Consider the following 23,841-nt stretch of genomic DNA (forward strand, 5'->3'; position numbering starts at 1 on the left):
TTTTTGTTTGTCTCTTCCTTGGCCGACCATCTTGTTATGCTCAGTGATTTTATGAAGAGGTTCTTATTATCAGGCTTAAAACGTGATTGTAGTACATTCCATCGATGTATCAATGAAAAAAAAAAATTTTCATTTTTGTAACAAGTCATTTTCATTTTCATTTTCCTTGTAACAAGTCAAAGAGTGATGTAGAAAGATTACAGCATTCTGCTGTTCTAGATCCCACCAAATTAAGGGAATGAGCAGAACATGGCACAAAAAAGTCAATGGATTTGCTTCTTTTAGTCTAGTTTGTAACCCAGAGTAGATACGAGACATATTTGAAGCATTATTGAATGATTGTTCATAGTAATTGTGAATGTGTGAAAGCCATGAGCCTTAAGAAATTAAAAAAACTGAATCGAGTTCTTTTCCTGAATGGCCTTAGCTTTTAAAAAACTTACAAAGCATTCTTCAGGATATCTAGACTCATTCACATACCTTAGGATGGAAGGTTATTATGTGTAACATCAGGAGTTGAATCAACAATTATTAAAAATATTTTGAGGTTTTCACTTCTTTTAATGTACTCTCTATCTACTCATTTTCTTAATCAACTTGCTACAGATTGTTGGTGGAAGGTAAAATGATTTATCTTGACAGGGTTTTTGTGCTTATCAAAAAAAGAGTCCAACTGTGCGATTAATTCTAGGCACATCATGTAGTTTCCAATATTAGTGGAACCAAATAGTTCATTTTCTCCTTTAAAAGCAGAGCCATGTGATGCCAGCTTCTTGATTACAGCAACTCTTTGAACCACAGCCCTCCAGTATATACTTCTTCAATTTGAGTTTGTAACTAGTTATCAATTTTCCCATTTCGGCAGCTCTTTGTAGGTTAACACAGTATCAAGGTGAGCATGTGAGTTGTCATGTGTATCTGGTGGTAACCATGTTTCCAATCACTAAATTCATTGTCACTGAATTACTTTGAAGTTAGACAAAACAGTTTACAGGGGCCACAGAACGAAGACCCCTGTCTAGGGCAGTAAACTAGGTAATCCCTATTCACTAATCTCCATTAGCAAGTTTTCTGTCAAACATCACTTTGTTCAAGAATCGGTTTTATTAAGGTATACTCTTTTGGATTGTTCAAAATCACCATATTTATTTGGATTAAACCTTTTTAACAAAGTAGTCTCTCATAGTGTCCTTAATCTTCCACAATACTGGATCATTACTTGGCTTCAAGTTACCGATAATACTAGAAGTTGAAATATCAGACTTTAAAAGTATGTCATCATATTCTTCAGTAGGATGCAACATTATTTGGATCTTCACTTGGCTCGGTTAATGATGATACAGGACTAGGTTGATCATTAACTCAGGCTTCTTGTTCGGCAGTAGGCACAACAGGATCAACAAGTCATTTCAACTCCATACGCTTCTTCATAGACTTGAACATTTTAAAGGTATTAAATCCTTTGTAAAGGTGGATTAATTGAAAAAAATCTAATTTTACAGTTTCACTTGTTATTTCATTCACTTTAATTTTCCTCTCGCCTGCTACTCTTTGGAATTTTTGCATTTCTAAGTCTTTTGCATCCATCCATTTTTTTGGTTAGAATAACATAACCAAACTTAACTTTAAACCAAACTGATACTAAATGAATGAGTACTTACAAAAAATAAATACACTAGAATATACTAGGAATACAATTTGAATTGAAGCAAGTTACGTTTTTTTTTTTTAAATATTGTAAATGTTTTACATAAAACAGAAACTTTCACTGAAACAGGAGAATAGTAGAAAAATTGTAATGATGCAATAATGACAAGACATCAGACACCTGACTGTCAGCTTCAACAGACAATAGACTTAAGCGCTTGTGACAGCTGGCAGTAAACATTTTGGTTGGTCGAAACTGCTTGTCGAATGTAAGTGAAGAGGCTTGAAGTGGTGGCCCAAACAAGTACAAACACACACACACACATGTATGTATGCGTTATACTCTGTACGCCGCCATGCTGCCCACACAGTACATCACCTGTTGCCACTCTCCAACAGCATATACAGCCAATCGTACACTTACTAACTTCATATGCTTGCTGGCAAAAGACAACGTTGTGCTACAACTGGATCTGCCCCAATTATCTTACTTTAGACTACTTTGAAAAGCACATGTTTTCCATATGTTTTAATTTGTCATTAATAAATATGTGTAACATTTATTTTTGAAAAAAGTTCACATTTACCCAAATTTCCCACCCTGGGCTTGGGTCCATATGGTCCATGGCAAATCTGGCTCTGTATATTGTCTAAAACATGAAGACATCTTGTATTTATTTAAAATATTAATTAAAAGAAAAACAATTTTTTCATTCCAAGATCGTTTGTTTTCTTGTTTGTTATTTGTTTTTTTCCAATTGTTATGTCCTTTCTTGATATCACTTGCATCTCTTTATTGGTTATTTGAGTAACGTTTTTATATATCCTTCCACTTACTACTAAAATGTTTTATTTATGTTTGGATCAGTATATATTAGTAGTATTTCATTTGTGCATTATAATAAAGTATATCTTACTATTACCTACTATCCCTGATATCTTTAAAGCTAAGAGTCTTTTCTTTGAGAAAATCAGTAAGCTCCTTTGGGCAGACAAAAATGTTTATAAATGGCTTGCTTAAAAGCTTTCAGTTTTATGAATTTCTCAGTTTATGAATTATTTCATGCATAGAATTGAAGCATTTTACAAAACTTTTTTGGAAATTTTGTCACAATAAATTAAGAAAAAATTACCTTTTAGTCATATTTTTTATGACTAAATTTTTTATGAGTTTTTAGTCATATTTTTAATTCTTTTGCCATTGAGACCATATAGCACAAGCTATTTCCAAGATAAAAAAATTGGTTTTCAGAAGAGATATTTTCAGGTATTTGCTTATGCAAGCAGATATTTGTCTTCTAGTGCAAGGGTTGGACTTTTAGCAGTATTAAATAAAAAGCCATTTCCAATTCTGAGATATATCCAAAATAATTAAAAAGAAGGTTCTTCAAATTAAAAAAAGATCACTTATGATGTATATAAGATTATGATGATCATTAAGATCCATATAATGTGGGTTTTCCATAAAAATGTGTAGAACATTGAAAAGTGATTGATTTTAATAGGAAATATGAAAAAATCTCCCACCTAATAGATGTATATTATGTAGACCTACTCGTACCAAACATTTTAACAATTATATCTTCTTTCAGTTTTTCATAATGTTATTTATTATTTAATTAAAATTACATTACACATATTGGTTACTACATAACCAATATGTGTTACTATACAATTAATAAGCAATATTCTTTGCAATTTGAAGACAATGTAACTAGACCGTGACTTTGGTAAGTTATATAATAAGTTACCAAAGTAATTATATTTATTATAAGTTATATAGTAAGTTAAAAATGTTAAAAAATGAATACTTTTAAATACCCAAATTATATAAAATTTATGAATAACATTTTAACACTTATTATATTATTCATGATTTCACTGAAAGTCAGAATAGTATTGAGTTTTAATATTTGAAGTAAAAATAAAGAAAACTCCAACTCCAAAAGTTATAATCTTTATTGCATAATGCTATACCTCTGTGTTATGTGTGAGCTGTTTGAGATTAATTGTACTCAGTAAATGTATCCTCAAACCAGTGAGAAAAACCAATTCCACATTTTCTGTTCCTCTCACAGATATAGATAAATCTTCAGATGTACCGAAATTTATTCTTTTTTTTTTACCCCTACGCTGAGGTATAATTTAGCTTCTATGTAGGAGGAAGGAAATCTTTCATAAGACATCCAGCAGCCCATACTGCTGGACATGCAGAGATTCTTACCCACTAAACCACTCCCTTTGTCCACACCCCCTGGAACTACCATTAGGCATTACTTCAGGGGGATGCAATACATTCTTCACCTCCTAACTTAACAATAAAGTTCATCCATACAGCAACCCACATACACACAACAATATACTTCCTTTTTTTCCCAAACAAATAGCACTCATTCAGTCATTCACCTTCTCATCCACACTTATCTACTTACCTCCATTTCCAGACAGTGAAACTATATATTTCTTCTTGGAGTCCTGTATGCCTTATCAATCATGAACGACTCACCACTGACCTTCCATCATATCTCAGCATGCAGGCAATCCTTGCTCCCTATTGACGATCGCGCTTTCTTTGCTCCTCAGCCTCTTCCAGCTGATCCATTATGGTCTTTGTTAATCCTGTGAAAAGCCTTCACTGCCTGCAATGCTAGGATACACTAGCCCACACTTTCGAGGATGAGCCACCTATCACTGAGCTGACTCGTAAGCGTGGCCCTTTCCTCCTAAAATCTGGGACAAAAGAAGAAAATGCAATGTATCCTCCTCTAAATCTGGGACTCCATGGGGAATAATTGATTTGATTTATAAATACACTCTAAATCCTCCATGCCCCGTCAAAAACTACATAAAATATAGTTCACCTCATCCCTCATCATGCGTGCGACAAATCCATGGCTCCACTTTTGGAATGATTCTATACATCCACCTTCTAACTGAAGCCACATCCCAACATTCCTTGTATACAGCAATACTAAAACTTCTTGTTTCCCCCTTCTGGGAATATCTACCTGTGGGATTCTGCCTGAGATCATATCTTTTGCTTAGCTCCCTCGCCAGATCAATTGAAAGGAGCCCTGCCACAACCAATGCCACCAAACATGGCACTGTCCTGTAAGGGCAAGCAACATGAATGGCTCATCTCCTGACCATTGCCATCATTCGAATCTTCCTAAACTTGACACTAAGGGACAGTCCAAACTGGTGCTCCATACAACAGGACAGATTGAACAACTCTTGCATAAAGCGTTCTTATTACTACTGTAGAGCCACTTACATTTGGCATAAGCCCAATTCGTCACCCACAACAATGAAATTTATTCTGATTTTTTTTTATTCACCTTACTTCCTAAACCATTTGTATAAGAAGGCTGAAATCTTTTCTGATATTTGTGTATGTATACATGTTAACTGCCATTATTATTAAGATTGCAGACAACTTTATATGACATAAAAGAGCACATATCATTGCAATATAACAAAAATCCCAGGCCAGGCTTACTAAGAAAAGTGTGATGTGGTTTTCGATTGACCCAAAATTAAATTAAGTAAATAAATAAAATGCTTCATCATTGATCCAAAAATAGTGTTGCACATCATCATGCCAAGCCAACTGAAATTAAGGAGTAGTATTCAAGTGAGATTTTTGTTCTGTTCACCATAATGATTGAGTGTATAATGCCCATCATTACTCTCCAGAAGAAGAAAACTATAAATGAAAATAATTTCATGTACCAGAAGTATTTTATATATGTTACAGCTATAAGAAAGATTGGAAAGTATTTGTATAGCACCAGATTAATTACTCTTTCTAGCAAGAAACAATGCATTACAAAAAATTAACTACTTAAAAACTGAATTTGCTGGCATTCTCAAGAAAAGAAAAGAAATTATGTGTGAATATTTCCTCTATCTTCTCCTAATGAAAGTTTTTACTGTGTAAAAACTCTATGTTATAGTTAAAAGTAAATTATGTAAAAACCTTCATTATATGCAACCTATTGATGCATATGGAACATATTCCATATGCAACTTATGGTTGCATGTTGTGCCTAGTTTCAAAAGCAATATTTTTGAAATGTGTACTGGAATTTAGTTACTTTTTTCTTTATTAACAGCTGTAAAATATAAAGTAAATTTTATAATATATTTTCAAGTATTAAATTCCGAAAAAAAGCATGCTTTCCATTGATTACTAAATTAGCAATTAAGGAAAGTACTATGTCAAATAAAAATACAGAATTCTGAAAAGTATAAACATTATTATAAATTAAAATATTGCTTTCCACATAGGTGGTGATGAATTAGGTCACTAAATAATTCTGAATTCCTGAAGCTACCATTTATGTATGTCTGTATTAATTGCAATACTTAAAAAAAAATACATGAATACAAGGATACAAGGATAAATCAAATATAAACAGGAGTTTTGTTCCTGAGCGCCCACGGTTGGTAGGACTGGGCCCACGTTTCTATTATGCTTGGGTGGGGTCATTGGGAGTGGGGAGAGCTGGCAATTCATACTCCGAACCAATTTGTCAGTAATGCTCACATTGTTGGAGCAACAGGTGCGTTCCTCCACTGCACAACACGTAAGTATAAGATTTCTTGCTCATGAAAGAGTTCAAGCGACGCAGATTGACTGCACAGTTCGTGGACCAAAGATTCGGGGACAGTTTGTGGTTGTCAAGGACTCATTTATTTTCCTGGCATAGTGAGTTCAAGGAAGGATGAGAATGAGTGAAAAATCAGAAACATAATTGCCATCCTCAGACCAGCATTACAGACAAAAACATTCTTGTGGTTTGAGTCATTCTTGAAGATGTTCGATGGGTGAGAGTATCTGAAATTGCAGAACAGGTCGGGATAAATTATGGGAGCTGTCAAGCGATCATCATAAACAATCTACAGTTCTGTAAAGTGTGTGTCAGATGGGTCCCTCATCTTTTGACCGCAGAACAGAAGTTGAGACGTTTGGAGGCCTGTCAGAGGCTTACAATAAGATTTGCGAAAAAAGGTGATACATTTTTGAGTCAGATCATCTCCTGCAACGAAACATGGGTCCACCACTATACCCCCCAATTGAAACAAGCCAGTATGGAGTAGCAGAGGAAAGGGCAGCCCCAGTGAAACCAAAGACTTGACTGTCAGGAGGCAACATTCTTTCAACAGTTTTTTTCAACTGGCGAGGCATTTTGCTCATTGATTTTTTGCATGAGTGATGCACAATCAATGCTGCCTAGTACTGTGAGCTGTTGAACAAGGTGAAGGCTGCATATTGCCACAAAAAGATGAGACCTACTGATTCGAGAGGCCATCCTCCTCTACAATAACCCCAGGCCCCGTACTGCAGCTCTTACGGTCTCAAACTAGAAGAAATGCACTGGACTCAAGTTTATCATCCTCCCTACAGCCTGGATCTATTGCCCTGCAATTTTCATTTGTTTGGGCTGCTTAAAGAAGCTCTAGGAGGGCAACTATTTGAAGATGATGAGGGCACAGAGGGATTCGTGCGCAACTGGCCTCTGCTGCAACCAGCTTCATTCTGCTGTGATAAAGAACCTTCCTTCTTGCTGGGAAAAATGTATTTCTAAAGCAGGAAACTATGTAGAAAAATAAATTATATTTGCAGTTTATTTTTCAATAAATAATTTAAAAATAAAAAAAATCCCTTTATATTTACCCTTGTAGAATTACACTTTCATGGTGTAATTCTATTTCTAGATTAAGAAACTACAAAAGCATTAATTACAAAATTAAACAAACAGTTAATTTAAGTTAAAAATATTTGAAAGAACTGAAATTTTGTTGGTATTAAATTCAGTAGTACTTCTTTCTCAAATATTTGACTTTCCAAGTGTAAATATACTATAAACATTTGACATAACCATCTTTTCTGAGTTTAGAAGGTATTGCACATCTTCAATAATTTCAAAATTATGATTACAAAGTTCACCTTATTAATTTTTCTAATGTTTATTTTAATGTGTACTGACCAAGCTTTTTTAATGTTTTTTATAGTTAAAATGTTTCTTAAAAAATTAAATGTTTGATTGAAGATTATTAATTCACTGAGGTTATAAATGTATTTCGTGGAAATACTGTAATAATGTTATAATAATGTGTTATGTTTCAACCAAATGGTAACATTAATTTGTGGGTTTACATTACCTGTTTCTGTCTATTTTATAGCTGAGAAGCATCTAAAATATCTGAGGTACAATAGCACTGTTCAGAGTTGACTTCTCTGAGAGTAATGAAGTTCATTCATTTTAAAGCCAGTCCTGTGGTGAACAGAGTGCAGTGTCACTTGTAGACCTAAACATTTGTTTTGGTGGACTTGGCTTGCCAGTGCGTAATACCATATTTAACTCAATGAAAATGAGTCACTTCACTCCTCACTTTCCATAATAACTCTGCAAGGAATGGTTATTATCTTGAACTTGCTATGCCAGATCTTGGAGTGGTTTGTATCTCATGTCAAGTTGCTTACAACATTTATAGTTGTGGTGGTGCCTAACATACACAAAATACATACAAAAAGTACAGTAAAGTTTGAGAAATGGATTTTATGAAAATGGAACTTTTTAATTTTCCTAAGAAGTTTAAAATTTATATTATTAAACTAACCAGTGAAGTTAGATAAAAATTTAAAGAAGTTTATTTTTTTAGAATATATCTAAATTCAATTCACATTTTTACTTATTCCTAAATTTTTATTTGTTTAAAAAATGTATACACAGGTATAAGCATTATAAAATAAATGTACTTAGTTTTAACATAATTTGTTTACACATTACGTATATTTGTTCTTGTCTACACACGTGTGTAATATCTTTTATATTTATCCAAAGTCTTTTATAAAATAAAAGTTCTAGTATTGTTGTATTTTCTTTTAGCTATCTATGTAAATATATTTATTCATCATGTGTTTTGGTTCAGTGGTTGTCTTTATCGCCTTATTACTTTATTTTCCTTCAAGACATTTATTATTTTCTTTCCTCTTTTTTCCATATCAGCATAAAAAGCATTTCTCTCAGAAATATGAATGATAAATCATTCTGTTTAAAATAACTGGATTCCCTAACATCAATACCTGATAATTTAAGCCCAATAAAACATATAAGATAAGTAATTTTCTTTTGAACAATACTCATAAACTTTAATTATTCATTAACAGCAAGCTAAGTAAATTTACATATTCCCTCAAATTTCATCCAGAAATTACCTAATACTAATCTGTCTTCTAAATTTGTAAGCATGTCTATTTTTATTCCCTGTGAGAGAGTAATAGAGAAATCCAGTTACAAACTGCTGAATAGAAAAAGTGTTAATTCTGATGAACACTATCAGTTGAAAAATAATCTATATAATAATAATCCAATAGAGAATATCTGTTCAATCCTGTTGAACTGTGTGACTGAATTTTTAATCATGTGATGTTTAATTATGTCATTTTCATGAGAGAATATTGGTATGAGTTATTGTTTCACCATAAACAGTTAAAGTGTTAATCAGTATTACTTTTTAAAAAATATAGTTTTGGACTTGCTTGTCTTCACTGGATGCCAGTTATATCTGAGGTTATCAACAAAATTATTGATAAAAACTTAAAATAAATTTTTATGTTAATTTTAATATAATAGATTAAAATAAGTTATTATTTATTGAAAATGCTGTTATTATTTTTAATAACCAACTTAATTTTCACTTTGTTCACTACAACTATTTGTTATTACCAATTCAACATTATCAGTGTACAAGATACGTGTTTTACCACCAATCATGATATGTCATAATCAATTTATGGTGATATTGTTTCACCATCAGTAACAATATTTCATTGCTTGAATCATCATCTTATTTTTCATACTTCATTTCACTTTATACTTTAAATATTTACATTCACTCTATGTTATTTTTTTTTTTGTAACAAGGTGTATAATTTATATTCACCTGAGAAAGACATATTTTACACTCACCAATGATTTTATTATTGCTACCTTAATAATATATTGGATTTTATAGTGAACACTATGGAAAAAAAAATGCATAAAAAGAAAATGCATCAAAATGGAATGCATTAGAAGTACAATGCATATTTTGATTACATATTGAAATAAACTTTAATAAATGTATAGCACTGAAAATTGCTACAAAAGCATATACATTTTTCTGTTATAGAAATCATCTCTATTTTTCAAAACTATTATCAAAAATCCACTAAAAAGTAATTTTATTAAGGAAGTTACTGAACTGCTCTAAGATAATGAAAATTAACTTTAATTGTAATTTTAAAGTTCTACTAAGTTAACACATTATTGTATTAAAATTAATATTGAACAGTATTGTAGAACAGTTAAATAATATTCTGAACTATTTAACTTATGGTTATTGAAAAAAATTAAGAATCAGATTCAAGAAATCTTTTCACTGGTTCATATTACATATCAAACATGTAACATATATTTTTAATAAGCTAAGAAATTTTCAAATAATTATGATTTGAGAGATCTTATATCTGATAGCTAAATGTCATTTTATAAATGACATTTGAAAAAGAGTATTTGCATTGCCAAATCAATGATTTAATTTTATTAGGTAGTAATTTATAAAGATTTGGTAGCATTTAAAAAGTATAATAATTTTTGAATAGTTATTGATCTTTTTCTCTTCACCTTCTAAACATTTTTTGTTGTTTTTTTTTTTTTTCTATTTGCAAGACAACAACTTTAATTGGATTATTGAAAACTGCAAGACTGTTGAGGTTAGTAAGGGTAGCAAGAAAGATTGACAGGTATTCAGAATACGGAGCTGCAGTTCTACTACTTCTAATGGCATCATTTGCTCTTATTGCACATTGGCTTGCTTGTATCTGGTAAGCAATATATAATATTTTACATACAATTAGAATTAAATAGCTTGAACTTAGTTATAAAATTAAACAACAGAGAAGTTACAAAAATTAACACAATTTTTTTGACCAACAACTTACTTAAATAAAAACATCAAAATTTATGGTAATTTATCGTAAAAAAACTTATTTTTTTCCTTGTTTAATAACAATGCACTGTTTAATAACAAACTGAATCTAATCTGTATTAATGGTTGTTTTCTAGTTTACTTTTTTAAGTTAAGTTTTTTTTATGAAAAAAGCTGTTTGTTATTTTTTCTGTATGGATGGTTGTTTTATATTGTTTACAATTTGATGTTTTTAATTTATATTTTTGTTCTATTGCAATATGTTGTCTTGTATGCAATTATTATGGTGTGCAAGGTATTTTCTGTTACGGATTTTGTCAGTGTAGTTATCAGCTGACATAGTAGAGTGAGCAACAAGCAATGTGAAAGAGCTGTGTATTTATTCTGTATAGATGTGTCTACTGCAGTGAATTTTTAGTAGTTTGAAGAGTTGTTTGCTGTTTGAATTGAATTGATCGCATAATTGTATTGTAATACTCATAATTATCCATTTTGACTTCTCACCTTACAATAAACATATTTTTTTTAAGAAAGATTTCATTATGTTCATTCAAAAGAAATTTTAATACTTATTTTAATGCTATTGAACTTCATCTCACTTTTCGTTATTTAAAATAAGGTTAGAAGTTGTAATGAAAACATCTTGAAAATCTTTGACACAAAAAATGAAATTCTATCATCATCATGAATTTGTACAAATTAAGTTGTTGGCTTTATTTATTAATTATATTTAATTTCAAAACAGATATTATGAATTGTATTATTTTTCTGAAATTTTCTGCAGGTATGCCATTGGAAATGCCGAACGACCACATTTATCAAGTAAAGTAGGTTGGCTAGATATTTTAGCCAATGATACCCATCAGTTTTATCATCCAAATGATACTGGTGGTCCATCAATAAAGGTAATTTCAATAATTATTTTCCATTAAGTTTATATTATTTAGTTTCTCTTTTAAAAAAACTGTCTTATTGTGTGTGTGTGTGTGTGTGTGTGTGTGTGTGTGTGTGTGTGTGCTTGCATGCATGTGCGCACACACATTTTTTCTTTGGTTGCTAGCTTTAGAAAGTTTCTAGCTGTCATTTTGGATTGCATCATTGAAATTTAGCTTTAATTTTATAAATCTGTAGATACTACTCAATGAGATATTCCAGTCGAAGAACAAAGAATACAGCCAGCTTTAGGGAATGCAGTTTATCATCTTATGTAGGATGTAATAATTAATTATTTTATTAAAGTATGAATCTCATTTACATATTTTCAAAACACATTAATGCAACATCTTTGTGATATACTCATATATTACTATGATTATAGTAGATGTATTTAAATGCATGTAACTAATTATAATGCAGTAAACTTCAAGTTTCACTTCATATTATCATGTCAAATTTGATTTAAAAACTATTGTATTATATATTAATGTTATTTATAATATATTTGAATTGTTTATATTCAGAATGTCATAAAAGTATGAAAATCACTTGCCGATGGATGGGTTAAGGACTAGATAAATTCTGAATAGTCTTCTTTTTTACACAATCAGTAACTTTATTTAGATATCAATTAAATTATCTCAATCAAATATTCTAATAAAAAAATTCCTGTTGATTGTTAGTTTGTCAATTCTGCTGATAAATTTAATCCTAATTTAAAAGATATAAATAAAAACCATGACTGCCAAGCTAAAGGAAAGGTCTTTTAATCTGTTATAACCAGATAAAAAATGAGTTTTAGTGGACCACAGCCCTCATGCCCATGTTTTATATGACCTAGTTCATAATTTTAAACAAGTCAAAAATGGTAGTTATACCACTTTTATAAAGTTAAATTACTATTAAAATTATAAATGTTACCATCATAGAATCTTATTATAGCCAGCAAAAAATGTTAAATAGTTGATTTTTTTTGTGTAAAGCATACATAACATGATAGAATAGTAATAATATTGTATGTACTTTTTATATTTATATGATGAAAATGTAATTTATATTTTATATTTTTATTATCACATTAGATCAAGAATAAACTATATTACTTTAATAAAACAAAGGGAATTTGCTCTGGTGTTAAACTGATGGGCTAATTAAACTTCCTCAGAAATTTCCACATTTAATAGAAATAGATAATTCTAATAATCTGTTTACTATATATTAAATGAGGTACAAATAAAACAATGAGATTTGGTTATATTTAAAATAAATTTATAAATAAATAACAAATGTATTATCTTAAAACAATACAAAGTATAATTTGTAATTTAAATTAAGACCAAGTTCACTGAGACTTGTGAAACATACTTTACAAGTCTTCACAAGATATGGGAAGAATATTGTAATTTGACCAAATAGATTCTTAAATTTTATTATGTTTACTTACAATGTTTTCGTAACTAAAGCATCTTTTATTAGTAAATTGATCCAAAATCATATTTCAATTACTAATAGTGAATATTTTGTAAGCCAGACCATCTTGTATCAATCAATACAGATTTAAACACTTCTCTGTTAGTGATTATTTAAGATTCTGTTGAAGAAAATGTAAGTTCTTCTTAACTAATTTTGCTGATATTAATTGTTTAAAGAGATGTTTTACAAGTATAGGGTAGATAAATTTGGGAATGTTTATACATTTTTGTACATGAAAAAAAGTTATTTTTTGTGTCAGGTGATGTCTCTCATCACTATAGTGCTAATACATGTAAAACACTCTAAAAAATTTCCTTACCTTTTTTTTTAACTTCCTTGTAGTAAAGGAGAGTACTATACTACTTGATTATTAAGTAATTTAATAATGTAATATTTTTGGGCTTAATCCTTCGTTTATGATGTGTGATTTTTTCTATAAAAGAAATTTCATCAGTGTTTCAATTTTAATATTAATAATTTTTAGTTTTAGCTTGCAAAAAAACTACTAAATAAATTACTAAAAATTTTTATCATAATTAATTTATAAAATTTTGTATCTTTATTTTAATAGTAATGTATATTTTAAAATTATAAAATGTTACAAATAATTTTTTTTTTCAGTCACGATATGTTACAGCTTTATATTTTACATTTAGCTCACTAACATCTGTTGGTTTTGGAAATGTTGCTCCAAACACTGACATGGAGAAAATTTTCACTATTTGTGTTATGTTAGTAGGATGTAAGTATAATAATAATAATATTTTTATTTAATTTTAATATTATCATTAGTCCATTTTAAATGATTGTAATAAGTGTATCTTACCCCTAAACAAGAAATCATAATCTAAAATTTTGGTCAAAATTTTAACTGGTATAATGATTATGATATATGTCATTACTAACATATTTTTTCATAGTTACTAAAATAGTAATTAATTGAAATAAAATAATGTTTGTATAAATCAAATATGAAGTATATATTTGGTTCAATGTCTTAGAAATTTGAATTTTATAGGAACAACATTGAAATGAATTTCTTGCAGAAACCTACTAATGCATCGTTAGTATATGCTTGTTATTTTCTTTAAACTTAATTTTCATTCATAATTTGTTTCATCTTATTTATTTTTTTTTATTTATAATGCATTTACTGTTGTAGTATTTATTTTTTTTTTAATTTTTGGTCTCCTAGATTTGATTTTTCTTGTAAAAAATAAATAAAATGATTAAGTGATCTTTTTTTTAAACCATTAATTACTAGTAAGATCTTAAAAAATATATGTAATCTTAACATCAACATCTTTGATCTATCTTAATACAAATCTGTAAAAAATGTGTTTTTAATATTTAAGTGGAAAATAACGGAGATCAACAAAATTAAGGAATTTGAATATTTGTAATCTGTTAACTGATTTATTTGCTATTTTGTGCGCTGATCTCAAATATGACTACCTTTTCTTCTGTCATATAAGGATTTTTCATAATACTAAAAAATCTGATGTGGACACCATGTGACTTCCTTGTATGCCTATTAAATTACCTTTACACATTTTTTGCTGCACTTTATTTAAATTTATTTCATTTGAAAGTGAGGTACAATCCTCCAATTCTTTAATAAAGTGTACACTTACACAATTGCTAAAATATTAGTTTTTAACATCAAATATTTACACAATTATTAATTCAACAATCTTACCTGAAATATTAGGATAGAGAAAAAGTCCCTTTATCTCTTTAAATAAATTTAAATCTTATATCTACCTAATACTAGGTTTTTTAAAATTATTATGATGTAACCATCAACGAAATGAAAACAAAAATGAATAATCAGATGTTTCACCAAATCTGATGTGGACATCACAGGACTTACTTGTACACCTATTAAATTACATACACACATTTTTTTTTAAAATGAAAAGTTCATAAAATTTTATTTCAATCTGATATTTTTTCATATTTTTTTTTTTATAGCTAAGATTGAATATTATTTATTGTAAAACGTTTTTTACAATCGGAGATTAATAATTATTAATAAATCAATATATTTAAATTAAAAAAAGGAGATGAAGTCTGATTTAAACTGATGATGTGCCTTCCCTTATAAGATTCAAATATTTCATTAATTAAAATTTCATTTGGTTATAACTCTGGAATCAATGAAAATAAGTACCACTTATGATTTATCATTGAAAAGCTCTCAATGAGGGCTTATTACTGCAGTTAAGAAAAAGTCCAAAATTCAATTTTTTGGAATTTTGGGCTTTTTTGGACACTTTTGGTTCAGTTGATTGCAATCAAAAGGAGAGGTGCACGATTAGTTGTTACAACAGTCCTAAATCCAAAATTTCAATATCCTATGGCTAATCGTTTTTGAGTTATGCGAGATACATACATATAGACATCATGCTGAAACTAGTCAAAATGGATATTTCTGTTGAAATCTGAAAACCGAAATTTTTCGTGATCACAATACTTCCTTTACTTCATACAAAAAATTAAAAAATAAAATGGAAAAAAGGCGTATTATATATGTATTCCTTGTGGAAAACGTTTATTAATAAAAAAGTAATAGAATCTAAAAAAAGAATTTATGTATATTTTCTTACCTCTACAAAGACTTCTAGTGTCTTTTTTACTTTCAATGCTAATCAGACCACATGTTCTGTTGCAGTCAGCTTGCGGATCATCTCTATGGATGCACAAACAGTAGTCTGCAATCATTTTCATATTCCACATTCTCTTATACCTGCATTCCATTTCTTTTACATGTTGGCAAAATCTTTCACCCTGTTCTTTACTTACAGCACCAAGATTTTTGGGGAAGTAATTAATATGAAAATGCAGCAAATATACCTTCAAGCTCATTGAATAACCCAAGTTTTGGAATATCATTAGCATATTTTCCACTATACATTTAAAATTTGGGTCCTTATTGTTTCCATGAAATTTCTTTACAACCTCCTTAAATGCTTTCCATGCTTCTTTTTCAATGTTCTCCATTTTGTTTGAAAGACTTCATCTAACATTTATGAATATCTGGACTAGTGAAAACGCCTTCTTTCACTTTGGCTTCTGACAGTTGTGGAAACTTATGGCATATGTATTTAAAATACTCTCCTTCTTTAGATAGAACCTTTACAAATTGTTTCATCAATCCCAGTTTAATGTAAACTGGAGGTAGAAGGATTTTGTGGATCAACCAAACTTTTCTGTATTACATTTTTGCTTCCAAATTCTAATAATACCCTACGTCCAACAAGTCCAATAATTCTTTTCTGGTCCAATGTTCTTTCTTGTCCCAGCTATCCCATTCACACAAAAGCAGGGCTATTTGGTGTGTCTTCCCTGCTGCCCAAGAAGCATAGAAATTACTTTTAGGTCACCACATATCATCCATTCATGATCGCAGTATTTCAGTTTAGACAAAACTAATTCTAAATTCTCATAGCATTCTTTCAGATACACAAATTGCCCTACCAGCACTGAAGCACATTTATTGTCATTATGAAGAATAACAGCTTTGAGGCTTCTTTTGGACGAGTCAATAAACAGCCTCCATTCATTCACATCATACTTTATGTTCAACTACTCCATTACACTAGGAACATTGTTACAATAAATTAATCTTTCACCTTCAGAAAGTAAACAGCAAATACTTTTTCTCTGTTTTTGTACCATGAGAAAGAAGTGCCAGGGGCCAGTAAGTTTTTTCTTTTAATCTAGATCCTAAAAGTTTTACTGAATTTCTAGGAAGACTTAAATCATTGACCAAGTCATTCAGTTAATGCTGTGAAACAAGTTGTAGTTTGAAACTACCAGGAAAAATCAACATCAACATTATCATTACCATCATCATCCTGTGACTCTGTTTTGGAGTTGTTCAGAATATCTTCTAGTTTTTCTAGAATTGAAGGTACAGGTGCACCACGGTCGTGAGGTACAGAGCGTATTGCTGAACAACAATTTGGGTGCACAATTTCTTTCTTATTTTTTAGATTGAAGCTTTGTACATTACAAGAAAAAAAGTAGCAATCATCACTGTGATTTTGTGGTTCTTTCCAGATCATTGGTACTTCAAACCAAAAAGACTTTTTCTTACCTTTTGCCCATTTGTGTAGCTCGTCTATACAAGTTGAAAACACTGTATGAGGGACCCATGTTTTATTTTTGTCACCAAGTTTTACCTCAAAATAGGTGTAGTACACTTTTTTTTAACAAAGTCTGTAGTATTTGTTTGCTGTTTCTTCATCACAAACTTTCCATAAATGTATCATAAGTTATTAGGTGAATTAACACAACCCCTTGAAGCCATTTTGAAATATAAAAACACAAGGATAGCACAAATAAAATGGCTTCAAAAAATTAAAGAAAATTAAAACTCTATAGAAGATTTAGAAATTTATTTAACACTAGCAAAAACTTTCAACACACTGTTCTAATTGCAACTGATCTATTTTTATGACCTTATTTTATTTTATTATCTTATTAGATAAGGTAATCATATTACATGATCTTATTGATCATACATCTTACTGTATCAAACCAAAATTATGAACACTTCTTGTATATATTCCATTTAACCAAACTAACAATAAAGTATCAAAAAAAAATCTACACAGGCCTAACTTTTTATTCAACGCTTTATTAATAAATTTTTTTTATTATAAATTTTGAGAATGTTAAAAAAATTGGTTTAGTGAAAAAATGGTACGTGATGGACTTTTTGACTATTTTTCCTGAAACTAGCACACAAAAATTTATAAGAATCAGTTATTAGTTTTCAAACAACCTTTCCATTGTTCACCTGTGTAATCATTACATTTTATTTCCATATTTGTGAACAGATTGTTTTACTATTTTTATGATAGTATCACAAACTAAGATTCAGGGCGTGTTTGTTAGATTTGGAAAAGTGCACGTAAATTGTGTGTGCTTAACTTCTCTTTTTTACATGTATTTATTTTTTCCAACTTTAGAGTTGCTTCTAATTTATTTAGATTATTTATCTAAATAATTATACAGTGTTTCATTTTAATCGCCCAAGCGATTTTTTCATAAACTATGCACAATACAAAAAAAGTTAATCAGATTGAAGAGGGAACCTCATGGTGTCTTGGATTTGATTGAACTTGACCTTGACCTTATTTCAAGGTGAACACAATTTTTTTATGTACTGACCTATTTTTGACCCTACCAATGAAAAGAGCAGAAAATTTTACATTGAAATATGTGATCTTGAACCTTTTTTGAAGGTCATACGGCTAACCATCAGAGATAATGTTATATGGATGATAGAGATATACGCAGGTAGTGTTATATGAATTAAACATGTTTGAAGGTCATACAATATTCTTGAGATATTTATATTCCAGGTCATTTATCTTACAAACTATGGGAAAGAGCATAAAAATTACTTCACACTATCTTATAACACTAGTTTTGATGATTAGCTGTATGACCATCAAAAAAAGGTCCAAGCTCATATGTGTGACCACATATTTCAATGTAAAATTTTCTGCTCTTTTCATTGGTGGGGTCAAAAATAAGTTATTCCATTCAAAAAAATTGTGTTAACCTTAAAATTTGTCAAGTTCAAGATCAAATCCAATTTGAGTAACTTTTTTTTAGGTAATTTTTTTGTATTGTGCTTACTTTATGAAAAAGTCGCCTGGGATGATTAAAATGAAACAATGTATATATATATATAAATGTAATATCATATATTTCACTTTATAACATAATTCTTCTTATTTTTTGTAGCTTTAATGTATGCTAGTATATTTGGTAATGTTTCGGCAATAATACAAAGACTATACTCAGGGACTGCAAGGTATCACACGCAGATGTTACGTGTACGTGAATTTATTCGTTTTCATCAAATACCCAATCCTCTCAGACAAAGACTTGAGGAATACTTTCAGGTATGTTGATAAAAACAATTATGTTATTTCAATAATATTTGTTTAATACACATACATTTCTCTATTTAAATAATTGACAAAATTCAATAAACATCCTGTGAGCTTGCAGAGAATAAAAAATAACAGCATAAAAAATTACATCCTGACAGAAACATACAATAATTTTGTTAAAATCAACTATTAACACCAACTGTTTTTTTGTCATCTCCATTAAGGACTTTTTTTTAGAGAATTTCACTTATTAAAAATAGTTTTTATACTGAAAAAAATAATTTAAAATGCTAAAAACTGTATAGATACATGGTAACTACTGCAGTCATTGAGATTTTTTTTCAGAGAGATACTTATAAAGAGAAATAATAAAAAGAAAGTAATAAGTATTAATAGTTCATTTTAACAAACTATTTTTCATATTACATATATACTCGTGTTTATTTAGATAATTTATATAATACTAAAATTATTCTATCAAAATTTGTAAATTGAAAAAATAATGACGTAACAAAACAACTCATTCATGATCAAAGTATCAAAATATGAAAATATACACAAAAAATAAGGTGTCATACAATATTACTTTCATGATATACCAGTAGAGCAGCTGTCATGGTTGTTTAGAAGAAATTCATATTTCTGAATGTGGTTTCTATTGTTCATTATTTATTTAACAACTAGCAGACCCGGCAATGCTTTGGTATTGTTAAATTTCTGTATGTATATGTATATATATATATATATTAAATGAAAAAAATTGAAAGTTTGATAAAACATTAACAAAATGAACATTACGGAACTTCACAAAATTTAAACTTTCCCTTTTTCCCTTCTATCATTTTCTCAGTTTACCCATTTCCTTTCTCACTTTCCTTTCCCCCCTTTTACTTTTTCCTCTTTACAGATTTTCCTTTTCACATTTTCATTTTACCATATTCTCTTCCCTTTCCCCATTATCCCCTTTCCCACATTTCCCTCTTTCCCTTTTCCTTATCTTTCCCAATTTCTGTTTCCCATATTTTCCTTTCCTCTTACCTTTTTCCCTTTTATTTTTTCTCCTTACCCCTTTCCATTTCCTTTTCCTTGTTTTCCCCTTTTTTCTTTTCTCCATTTTTCCCTTCCTCCCTTTCTACCTTCTTCTCTATTACCATTTTTGATTATACTCTTTCTTCCTTTTTCCCCATACGTAAATCAGTCCAGTAGTTTATAATAATCAATATAATCATTAGATAATAATCATATTGCAAGATTGCTATGCATAAGTTACTGTTAATTTCTTTATTATTAATGAAAATGTCATGTTTAATGTTTCAGCATGCATGGACTTATACAAATGGAATTGATATGAATAGTGTGCTAAAAGGATTTCCTGAGTGCCTACAGGCAGATATCTGTCTTCATCTCAATCGCAATTTGCTCACTAATTGTTCTGCATTTGATGGTGCTTCGCCAGGCTGCCTTAGGTGAACAAATTAACAAATTATTCATGATAATTCTTAAATTTATCTGAACAAGATGAGCACTGTGGCATTCAGTAATAAAAATTTATTGAAATTTTCAGTTTCTTGTTCTGTTCTCATATTTTTTTTGTTATTACAGTTTGTGCTAATAAATAAAATAAATTCAGTGGGTTTTTGTTGGATTAAAAGAATGACATTTAGGATTAATTTTCTTTATCATAAACATTATAAATGACCAAATAGCCATTACAAATTGTGACCAGAAATGGTGTTCATAGTTGGTTGTCAGTAACAATATTTTAGTCAGTAATATTGCCCAGAATCATAATATTCTTACAGGATATGGGTTTCAACTCTTTTTTTTTTCATTCTGACTTGTCTCCAGTGTTATATCCAGATAAATTAAAGTAAGTTTTTTTTTTTTGAATTCACATAAATGTCAGCATTATCTATATATCTCTTTGCTAATAATTTTAAGCTCTAAGTGCTATTTGATAATACAGACTTTTTAGGTTCTTGAAATTTGATATTGCTGAGGAAGTTTTTTCTTCATTAATTTTTTTTTTAGTTGCAAAGTAATAAAAAGTAATTCTACATAGACCTTGTAACTTGAAATCACAATTTTTGATTTGGTACTTCTCTTTTTCGTCAATTCTTTATGTCCTCTCTTTTTTAACATTCCTCTTTCTAATTACCTTAGTTGTTTTGTAAGATCTGCATAACTAATTGTATTTGAAATGCCACTTTGCCTTGCTGTTTATATTGGTCAAAAATAGGGATTCTAATCTGTATTTTTTTTGTTTCGAGTAGCCCAAATTTTAAATGATATCATCCTATCAGTTTTCTTATTCAAATAAGAAACCTATTAAAAAAAAATACATTACTTTATATTATCACTATTCTGTACTACACAAACTACTGTAAAATAACAGTTAGGTTGAACAGACCTATTGGATGACAATTACATTATTGTGATCATGAGCAACTTCCATTAAAGGTTTTTATGATACTCTTTATAAATTAAAAATATGCTCTGATTCCATCTAGTCACCTCATTTTTGAGATTACCTGAGAATATTTGTTTAAATTCATTCCAACATTAAATAAATACTAATTTACTTTATTAAACAAATATAGACTATTTAAAAAAGTAAAATTAAAAAAAACAACTTTAATTTTGTATATTATTAATAATAATATGCAAAACAATGAAAATATGTATGAAGATTTTTTTTTTATTCTTACTGCCATCTGAATCATATCTTAACTAAAATAAGAAAATAGACAGATTTTCATGAATATTTTGTTTACTTTTCTTATCGTATTGTCATTAGTTAGTTAGTGTTTCCAGATACAATATATTCAGATTTCGAACTGGCTCTTGTGATGAGTATAAATGTTTGTGCATGTGTGCTTGTAAAATGTGATTTTATATTTCTGCATTAATTTTTGTATTAGAAACCATATTTCTGTAATTTTACTATGATAGTAAGAATAATAATTTTGCTAAAGGATAAAAGATTATCCTTTTTTTAAACCATTCCTCAAGTAAAAATTTTATTGTTTCAGGGCACTCTCACTCAAGTTTAAAACAACACATGCTCCTCCAGGAGACACATTAGTTCACAGAGGTGACGTTCTTACTTCTCTTTATTTCATCTCCAGAGGATCTATTGAGATTCTTAAAGATGATCTTGTGATGGCAATACTTAGTACGTGTTTTTTTTTTCTTAATGTGGAGTTATTTTTAGAATGCTATTATATTATTGTTATATTTAATCATGAAATAATCTAATTCAGTTCCTCTTCTTACCTCCATGATTGGGTGGTATTATCTGTGCCTTTCATCTGGAAAGTTCTGAGTTTAAATTCTAGTCAGCCTTCAGTTTTTACATGCAGAAAAATTCAATTCCCATAAAAAACAGTACTATAATTGTAATTCTGTTTGTCAGACTATGGTTACATCTTTAATATATAATAAATAAATTAATAAATTTATTATATCAATTAATAAATTGATATAAGTAATGTGCATGGTAAAAAAAAAATTGAAAGAAAGAAAGCAAGCACATATATGAGGGTTGTCTGAAACGTTTAGAGCCTAACATAGAAAAACATATTTTTTCTGTCAAATTTAGTTTTATTTTTCAACAAAGTCTCCCTCGATACACTTTTTTCAGCAATGCTCTAACCTCTTTAACGATTCCAAATAGTAGCTGGCGTCTTTCTCTGCAAAATAGGTGTTTATGTATGTGATAACCTCCTCATACAATGGAAATTTCTTTCCTCCATGCAAAACTTTAAGGTTAGGAAACAAGAAAAAGTTACTTAGGGCCAGATCTATTGAATACAGTGAGTCAACCAATTCAAAGTGCAATACATGAATTTTAGCCATGGCAACCGTCAAAGTGTGAGCAGGCGCATTGTCTTTCTTTTTCTTCAAATTTGGTCATGTTTTTGCAATTTCTGCCTTCAGCTTGTCAAGTAATGTTGCGTAATACTGTCCTGTTATTATTTTATCCTTCTGAAGATAATCGATAAACAAAATTCCGTCACTATCCCAAAAAGCAGTTGCCATCACCTTCCTGGCCGATGGAACCGTCTTCACCTTTTTCTGAGTAGGTTCACCCTTTGCAGTCCACTGTTTTGACTGTTGTTTTGTCTCAGAAGTGCAGTGGTGGATCCATGTTCCATCTACAGTTATAAATTGATGCAAAAAATCTGACTTGTTTTGCTTAAGCTGCTCCAGCAGGGACTTGGAAATATTTACTCAAATGTGTTTTTAGTCCAAAGTGAGCAAACGTGGCAACCAACACGCAGATAGCTTACGCATATACAGTTCTTCAGTTAGTATATGACAAACACGTTCTTTCGATATGCCCATAGCGTCTGCTATTTCTCTAACCTTAATTCATCGGTCGTCCAGTACCATTTGGAGAACTATTTCAATGATATTGGTGGTGGTTGCAGTTTTTGGCCCTGTCCCAAATGTTCACTATCAACCAAGCTGGTATGACCATGTTTAAATTCAACTGCCCATCTTTTCATTGTGGCAATGATGGGACAGATTCCCTGTAAACAGCATCCAACTCGGTTTTAATTTGTGTAGGCCTTTCAAAATGCAAGTATTTTGTCACGGCATGTTATTCAATTTTTTCCATTTTCACAAAAACAATCATAATGACTTACTCAAATGATTATCAAACAATAACTGAGCATCCAAAATGACTGAAATTTTAGTGGGTATCTTTCAGTGCATGCGCAAATACATTTCCTAACTTTTGTTGACGAGTGGTGCCATCTTCATGTTGAGGCTCAAAACTTTTCAGAGAACTCTCGTATTTAAAATGAGAAAATATTAGGAAGATAGGAAAAAAAACAGCATCAAATAAAAAAAATCATAATTGCAAACTTATGCATATTCCTAT

The 23,841-nt window shown here is 29.7% G+C and overlaps 1 protein-coding gene across 2 annotated transcripts in view; it reads left to right on the forward strand.

Annotated features, from left to right (window-relative positions):
* The window catches only part of LOC142332349 (voltage-gated inwardly rectifying potassium channel KCNH6-like), a 792,659-nt gene that overhangs the window by 653,125 nt on the left and 115,693 nt on the right, over positions 1-23,841 (forward strand). For both annotated transcript variants that reach the window (XM_075378757.1, XM_075378763.1), the window contains 6 exons: positions 10,368-10,522; positions 11,411-11,531; positions 13,657-13,777; positions 18,799-18,959; positions 20,268-20,416; positions 21,983-22,125. In XM_075378757.1, coding sequence (XP_075234872.1) covers positions 10,368-10,522; positions 11,411-11,531; positions 13,657-13,777; positions 18,799-18,959; positions 20,268-20,416; positions 21,983-22,125 — 850 coding nt within the window. The remainder of the gene's footprint in view (positions 1-10,367; positions 10,523-11,410; positions 11,532-13,656; positions 13,778-18,798; positions 18,960-20,267; positions 20,417-21,982; positions 22,126-23,841) is intronic.

Source organism: Lycorma delicatula, chromosome 1 (genome assembly GCF_047948215.1).
Source record: "Lycorma delicatula isolate Av1 chromosome 1, ASM4794821v1, whole genome shotgun sequence".
NCBI lineage: Eukaryota > Metazoa > Arthropoda > Insecta > Hemiptera > Fulgoridae > Lycorma > Lycorma delicatula.